Genomic DNA, 8,314 nt, shown 5'->3' with positions numbered 1-8,314 from the left:
AAAATAGTTAAAGGTCTGCCAATTAATAAGATGCATTAATATCTTCACTGTTTTAAATGCATGGTGCATCATCTTGAATTATTAGTGACAGCAAATCATACACAATTTGCCACACTGCCCCTCATGGCTATTCGCAGAATACATGATTGATAGTTAGAAAGCTCTGCTCACATGCTTTGCATCTGTGACACTGTACTTGTTTATACACAGGTTGGCAAAAAAGATGTTCCACCTGATGTGCTGCAGCAGCCTAGAAAAACAAAGACAAAGGTGACAATATTCAGCACTTTAACGGAGGGGGAGGCGGAAGACCTTGCCAAGGGGTTTGGAATGGCACTGGCCAAACATGTGCCAAAAGACAAACTACTTTCTGGGATACCTGAAGAGGACATCCAAGCAACATTGTAAGTGTGTCTGTGCAAGCTCTTTTTCTCTATTTGGTATCATGTCTTATAATATTATATTGGTGGCTGCACCTTTATTTATTTTCTATGAGAAAAAATAATCATAAAGGAATGAGTTAAGATGTGACGCTGTATATCAGTATTTTTTTTCTAAAAATAAGCATTAAATATCTTGTTCAGCCTGACATCCTTATCTTTTTGAAAAATAATGAGTTGTAAACTCATGTCTTCTTTGCTGAACATTTAAATACATTTAGGACTGGGCATCTTGAATGTTGTTTTTGTGTAAGTCCAAATGTTCCTTGCTTTTAAGGTCCTGATTTACTAACAGTGCCCAGCACAAACCCTCTTTTGACATTAAAAACTTACAGAATTTAAAAAATTAGCACTTTTTGGATGTTTTAGTTCTTTGTTAAACTGGCATAATGTGCATTTTATTCTAATATTACCAAAGTACAAACATTTTCAGCCTACTATCTAGTCCTTGTATCAAGAAGTCAGTTAATCAACTAGAGAGCGAAAGTGTACTGTCTTTTGTGATTTATAACAGACAATTGATGATAGCAGTTCTATATGTTACTCAAGTAACATGAACTCTTTTTTTTGCAGGAGAAGCATTGAACAAATGAAGATTAATGTGCAAAACCTTGGCCCTGAATCAGAGCTGGATTTGGCCACTCACCGCTTTGGGCCTACAGCAGCTGATGTTTTCTTTTGCTTTTTAGAGGACTGTATGAAATAAACTCAGCACCCATAAGGGGCACACATATACTAACGTGGAAGCTTTGAAAGATTTGTAAACAAAAACAGAAAAATTCTGATTTTCTTAATCACAATTTGATTTTTATTTCATTTTTGCACAGAAGACAAAATACAAAGTTTTATTTTTGTAGTTGGTTGTTTTATAGAAATATTATTGGATTACTGAAGGACTCAGAGATGCGCTAGATAACAAATACAAAGTTTAAATAAAATGGCAAAAACATGCACTTGAATAAAAAGTTTCTTTCAAACCCTATTTGAATTATTTTTTGGCCCACTGTTTGCCTTGCCTTTTCTTCTTGACTTAACAGGAAAACTTGATGTGACATCTGTCCTTGTCTCTGAGGTTGTCTCCCTGTCTGTCTTTCTTTTTCTGTTTGCAAACAGTGGACGTATTTTACGTGACTTGTCCGCATCACAAAGTCTCCCAAATCCTTTAATGTTCATACTTTGTTCCTTTGTTTGCACTTCTAGTTCATTCACTTTTTGGGCAATATCCTCAGGAATTTTCTCCCATGTCTGTAGAATCTTCAGTACACTTTCCAGTTTCCTGATTGTTGTACAACACTTATCTTCATCTGCATTTTCATTGTTAATTTCATTTTGTATTGGCTCTACTGAATTGTTCATATCACTTTTTGATTTTGTCTCAGTCACCTCATTGAAAAGTCCCTTCGCAAGCAGTAGACAAGCACATTTTTTATGGTATGAGAAAGTATAGCAGTCACATATACTTGTCACAATACATGGCTTTGATGCAGCTCTTCCAAATAAGCTTTCGACCTTTATTGTTTTTTGATGCTTTGCAGAAATGCTATACTTATTCCTTAGAATCAAGTTATTGGCATGGGCCTGCAGTTGTGTGTCTATGTCTGGAAAAGTCTCAGGACCACCACAAGTGAGAAGACTTAATAAAAAAAGATGATGTTTGCACATACGTCCCCTTGTACCAGCTACACAACTGCAGAACTGTTCTGCAGGACATGCAGAGTAAACTACATGTGGATTATTCTCAGATGGAACATTGTATATATATGTTTCTGTTGAAGTTATGGTAATTTTCGTGGCCCATCCATTCTCTAGCATCCTCTTAGCAGATTTCTTTATTTCTTCCATTTTGCAGTCCAGAGGGTTTTTGACCCTCCCAACGGACTGCAAATCCTGTATTATATTGAAGTATTTGTCAGTCTTGTTCAGCAGCACATCAATCAGATGATCCAGTCTACGATTTCGGATGCCACAGAGGAATTGGTATTTTAAACGGTGGAAGAAACTAAGGGAGGGAGAGATTAAAGTGCAGTAACAGGTTGGAACTATTACAATGTACACTTAAACGAATTAATAAATACTCAAAACACTACGCTAGCTCGCAGCTAGCCCACAAATAAATAATTAAGTGAACATGCATAAAAATGATATATACCGTTCTATTAGATTGTTTGTGTCAGAGTCTCCATGCTTATAGCATCTCCCGAAGTTAGACCACAGATGACCAATTATCTCCCAGTGGTTCCTGAAGTACTTGCAGACATCTTTTAAGTTCTTAAACTGGCAGTGAAACTTCTCAGCCTTTTCCTTAAATGCATGTTCCTGTAAAAATGGACAAGAAAAATCATGTTTCATGTTGCAGTTGATTTACAGGTTATATAGGTAATCCTTAACACAGACCTATACCCAAGTGTGTGCAGTTAGTGTACTGAGAATCTGTAATGTTCTTCATAGATTATAGTGTCTGAAACCATTTAGGCCTATATTAAACATGATAGAATAAACAAATATAACAATACTATTTGCAGTAACAGATTGCTAATGTAAATAGAAATGCTTACAAATATATGTCGAGTTAATCTACGCAACTCATCCTCCCTACACACTGTTAGCCTGGTTTACATCTGCTATATGTATTAATATGCATCAATGTTTCCAGCATTGATAATAAGGCAGCATGATTTCTGAAGGACCGTGACACTAAAGACTAGAGTAGTGGCTGATGAAAATTCACCTTTATATAAAATTACAGTATATATATACACACACACACACACACACTGTATGTGGGTTAACATTTTCCAATAGCTTTCATTTATAACATTTTTAAACAGTTAAAAACTGCATGTTGTTACAAGCTTGTTACCAAAGTTTCATGAATGAAAACCAAATGAAATAGTAACACACCGTTGAACAGGATTTCAGCTCTGACATGAACTGCATGATGTGTGCTCTTGAATCTGCCTTTTCAGGTCCACTCACACCAGATTCAGATCTTGACAGCCATCGAGTTACTGCCTGTGTGTAATAAATTGTTGGGAAATGTAAAGTAATTAATTTAAACTGGTAAGAACTTCCATTGGCCTGACACATTTGGCTAGAATTGATGGCAACAATTTTCTACAGTTAAAGGGTACTCAAACCAAATAAAAAATAAAATAAAATATGTTATTGCTATAGCCCAGGAAGATTTTGCCAAAATGGTGTGAAATAATAAAAAAATAAGTGAATTAAGAGACAAACTTGTGATGTCATCAGAAACTATATTTTAAACTGTGTTGATCACTGGCAAAATGACATAAACCCACATTGAGGTGTAACAGATAACATTAAGTAATTTTACAGTTTATGTAATTCTCAGTTATGTTGCAATGTGAAATGAACCTATTTTGTATCCACTGATTCATTAGCCACTGAAGATAAAAAAAATAAATAAAACTGAAAAGAATAACTACAGTAAATGCTAAAACTGTTTATGATATAAATTGCAACTCATATTAATATGACAATAATAGAATAATAATCAATTTTTATCAAAATGAGCAAAAATCAAAGCCATTCTATCTTAACTGAGCACTTACTTTTTTTTTTTTTTTTTTTAATTTATTTGTATAGCGCTTTTCACGATACATATCGTTGCAAAGCAGCTTTACACCAAATTGACATTTTTACAATATATGTAGTAGTAGCTTGATGTACATATGGCAGAGATGTGTGGTAAAGATCAATTAATGACGTAATCAAACAGTCAAAAAAAAAAAAAAACACTATAAATTAGTAGCAGAATTCGGTAGTGCTGTATGTTTTCAGGGTTGGCATCATCTGAAGTCCTCTGAGGGGTTGGCATCATCCCTTCTTAAGTGTTCTGGATCCACACTGGAGCTTGCGAATTCCTAGTTACCACGGGATGTCAATCCCATGGCAAAAACAGAGAACAAATAGGAACATACTTAGCGTAGCAGCTGTTCAAACTAAGAAAGGAAGATTTGTTAAACCAGAGCTAAAAGATTAATAATGAACATTTGATCAGATATAACTGCAGGAAAAGTTTATGAGATGCATTATTTGAATGCTTGGCTAAAAAGATGTGTCTTTAATCTAGATTTAAACAGAGAGAGTGTGTCTGAACCCTGAACGTTATCAGGAAGGCTGTTCCAGAGTTTGGGTGCCAAATGCGAAAAAGCTCTACCTCCTTTAGTGGACTTTGCTATCCTAGGTACTACCAACAGTCCAGAGTTTTGTGACCTTAGGGAGCGTGATGGATTGTAGCGTGGTAGAAGACTAGTTAGGTACGCAGGAGCTAAACCGTTAAGTGCCTTATAGGTAAGAAGTACTATTTTGTAGCTGATGCGGAACCTAATAGGTAGCCAGTGCAGAGACTGTAAAATTGGGGTAATATGATCATATTTTCTTGACCTGGTAAGGACTCTAGCAGCTGCATTTTGGACTATCTGTAGCTTGTTTATTGAAGATCCAGGACAACCACCTAGTAGTGCATTACAATAGTCCAGTCTAGAGGTCATGAATGCGTGAACTAGCTTTTCTGCATCAGAAACAGGTAACATGTTTCGCAGCTTGGCAATGTTTCTAAGATTGAAGAATGCTGTTTTTGTAACATGAGAAATATGATTTTCAAAAGACAAGTTGCTGTCTAATATAACACCCAGGCTTTTGACTGTAGTGGAAGTAACAGTACATCCGTCTAGTTGTAAATTGTAAGTCAAAAGATTCTGTGTATTGTTTTTTTGTCCAATAAGTAATATCTCTGTCTTATCTGAATTTAATAGCAGAAAATTGTTGGTCATCCAATCTTTTACATTTTTAACACACTCTGTTAACTTCGATAATTCAGAAGTTTCATCTGGTCTTGTTGAGATATATAGTTGAGTATCATCAGCATAACAATGGAAACTAATCCCGTGCTTTCTAATAATATTACCAAGGGGCAGCATGTATATTGAAAATAGTAGAGGACCTAGAACAGATCCTTGTGGCACTCCATACTTTACTGGTGATAACTGAGATGATTCCCCTTTTAAATAAACAAAGTGATAGCGATCGGACAGGTAGGATCTAAACCATTTTAAAGCCTGCCCTTGGATACCTGCATAATTTTGTAGTCGATCTATTAGTATGTCATGATCTATAGTGTCGAACGCAGCACTAAGATCAAGTAAAACTAGCAGTGAGATGCAGCCTTGGTCTGACACAAGAAGCAAGTCATTAGTGATTTTAACAAGTGCAGTTTCTGTGCTGTGATGGGGCCTGAAACCTGACTGAAATTCTTCATAGATATAATTTTTTTGCAAGAATGAGCACAGTTGAGCAGATACAACTTTCTCTAAAATTTTAGACATAAATGGAAGATTAGAAATGGGTCTGTAATTTGCCAGTTCACTAGGGTCTAGTTGTGGTTTCTTAATAAGAGGCTTAATAACCGCCAGCTTGAATGGTTTAGGGACGTGACCTAAAGATAACGATGAGTTGATAATATTGAGAAGCGGTTCTTCTGCCACAGGTAACAATTCTTTTAGTAATTTAGTGGGTACGGGATCTAATAGGCATGTTGTTGGTTTAGACACAGTGATGAGTTTATTTAACTCTTCCTGTCCTATAGCGGTAAAGTACTGCAGTTTTTCTTTGGGTGCGACGAAAGAAGTTGACATATTAGACGCAGTATAATCTACGTTGGTTATTGTATTTCTGATGTTATCTATTTTATCAGTGAAGAAATTCATAAAGTCATTACTATTAAACTGTAAAGGAATATTTAGATCAGGTGGCGTCTGGTTATTTGTTAATCTAGCCACTGTGCTAAATAAAAACCTTGGATTGTTTTGGTTATTTTCTATGAGTTCGCGGAAATGCTCAGCCCTAGCAGCTTTTAAAGCCTGTCTATATCTGGACATACTGTTTTTCCATGCAATTCTAAAAACTTCCAAGTTAGTTTTTCTCCATTTGCGCTCAAGATTGCGAGTTTCTTTCTTGAGGGAATGGGTATTACTGTTGTACCATGGCGCAATACGTTTTTCTCTAACTTTTTTCAATTTGATGGGGGCAACAGCTTCTAACGTATTGGAGAAGATGGTGTCCATATTGCTAGTCATTTTGTCTAGATCCTGTGTATTAAGGGGTACACAGAGCAATTGAGATAAATCAGGCGGGTTATTTGTAAATCTATCTTTGGTGGCTAGAACAATAGTTCTGCCAAGACGATAACACGGAGCCATGTAGTTGATACGCAGCATGCACGATACAAGGAAATGGTCAGAAACATCATCACTTTGAGGTACGATATCTATATCAGTAAGATCAATTCCATGCGATATAATTAAATCTAGCGTATGATTAAAACGATGAGTGGGCCCGGTGACATTTTGCTTGACTCCAAAAGAGTTTATTAGGTCAGTAAACGCAAGTCCTAACGCATCATTTGTATTATCAACGTGAATGTTAAAATCTCCGACAATTAGCACTTTATCAAAATTAACCAATAGTTCTGAAAGGAATTCTGCAAATTCTTTTAGGAAATCTGTATATGGCCCTGGTGGTCTATACACAGTAGCTAAAACAAGAGATAGAAGAGATTTCTTTTGCATATCTGGCAGAGTAACATTAAGCAAAAGTGTTAAAAAGTGTAACTTACTTGTGTTACATGGTACCAACAAAGGAGAACGTCTGACTCGTTGAATACCTTACGGATGGCATTGATTTCAGCCTGGTCTTTATCAACCATAAAGCACCTAATTAAAATAAAAATTTAAATAAATAAAACATTTTAAGCTTCAAGGCAGATAAAAATATAACAAATTACAGATGTTTGCTGCCAAAAATGGCTTTTGTTGTTTACTTTGTTGTTTATCTTTAGAAGTTACTAACCAAACCAATTTGTATACTGTACAGAGATCAATATCTACCAAGTGCACAGGATACATTTTCATTTTTGGGTTAACTGACCCTTTAAGAAACAGCGTATACCCAAAACATTATTCAATATTTTTTGTATAATTAAAGAATAATTACAATTAATGAATAATTAGTCATTTTAATTTAATTTACTTATATCAGTTTGTACTACCTTGGAAGTACAGAAAATGTTGGTTTTAGCTTTTCCAGAGCCAGCTGAAGTGTGTCCTGCTTTTCATTCCCCAGTATGATATAGGCAACAGGGATTCCATGACCATGACTGTCCCTGACAACTAATGTAAATAAAGGAAAACCATACTGGTTGACACCATGTGTTGCATCCATAAAAATTATATCTCTTCCATATTCTTGAAGGTTGTCTTTCATGGATGGTGTTTGCAGAACTATGATGAGATCTGTTTGAGGACTATAAGGCTGATAAAAAATAACATAGTCTTTAAAAGGGCCCTCCAGAAGGCATGAGGTACTAGTGGCATCATCTCGGTGTTGCTGATTTTTTCGTATCATGCATGTCCGAATATTTTCAATGTCTTTTGGGGTAACAAAATAAGTTCGGTTGTTGAGATCAGTATGTCCTTGTTCTTTTAACCACTTGTGTGATTTTAGTAGAATTGTATCTGGTTTAACACCAAGTGATATTAAATCCTGAATATACTTGACTAGCTCTTGACTAATGTTTTCTGAGTGGCCCTCAGAAGAACTTGATGGGTCATGTCCCGAATGAATGCTGTAAAGCCTTTCGACTATAACCTGTTTGTTAAGCCAGTCTGTCCTCTTTTTAAAGGAAATATAGGCCTTGCATCCTTTGGCACGTCGGCTTCTTTGCGTGCATGTTCCAGAACGTTTGCATGAAAACAAGAAATATCCATTTTGATTTTGCAAACTTGCAGAATTCACAGTCCTGAAGTTGGAGTCTTTGGAGGTGTTTATGGTAGAAAGTCTTTGCTGAATAA

At 35.7% G+C, this 8,314-nt stretch overlaps 1 protein-coding gene across 2 annotated transcripts; it reads right to left on the bottom strand.

The window, feature by feature from the left end:
* Positions 1–1,252: 1,252 nt before the first annotated feature.
* On the bottom strand, positions 1,253–8,220 carry LOC127159556 (uncharacterized). 2 transcript variants are annotated; one of them, XM_051102358.1, is made up of 5 exons: positions 7,513–8,220; positions 7,081–7,177; positions 3,342–3,452; positions 2,590–2,756; positions 1,253–2,439 (listed from the first exon to the last, which is right to left on the bottom strand). In XM_051102358.1, the coding sequence occupies exons 1-5, from the start codon at positions 7,866–7,868 to the stop codon at positions 1,413–1,415; spliced, it is 1,758 nt and encodes a 585-aa protein (XP_050958315.1). In that variant the 5' UTR covers positions 7,869–8,220; the 3' UTR covers positions 1,253–1,412. The 2 variants fall into 2 exon arrangements, with proteins under 2 accessions (XP_050958315.1, XP_050958316.1); XM_051102359.1 differs by lacking the exons at positions 1,253–2,439; positions 2,590–2,756; positions 3,342–3,452 and adding an exon at positions 4,178–4,327.
* Positions 8,221–8,314: the final 94 nt, after the last annotated feature.

This window comes from Labeo rohita, unplaced genomic scaffold (assembly GCF_022985175.1).
Source record: "Labeo rohita strain BAU-BD-2019 unplaced genomic scaffold, IGBB_LRoh.1.0 scaffold_2295, whole genome shotgun sequence".
In the NCBI taxonomy this organism is placed as follows: Eukaryota; Metazoa; Chordata; class Actinopteri; order Cypriniformes; family Cyprinidae; genus Labeo; species Labeo rohita.
The sequence above is the reverse complement of the archived record's forward strand: the minus strand, read 5'-3'. Positions and strand labels throughout refer to the sequence as shown.

Bases quoted from the DNA above. Each gene is read 5' to 3' on its own strand.
- LOC127159556 (XM_051102358.1), bottom strand. From the start codon at position 7,868: ATGATACGAAAAAATCAGCAACACCGAGATGATGCCACTAGTACCTCA. The intron at 2,757-3,341 runs GTGTGTTACTAT...CCATTTTTACAG, and splicing joins AGCTGAAATCCTGTTCAACG to GAACATGCATTTAAGGAAAA. The intron at 2,440-2,589 runs GTATATATCATT...TCCCTCCCTTAG, and splicing joins ACAAACAATCTAATAGAACG to TTTCTTCCACCGTTTAAAAT.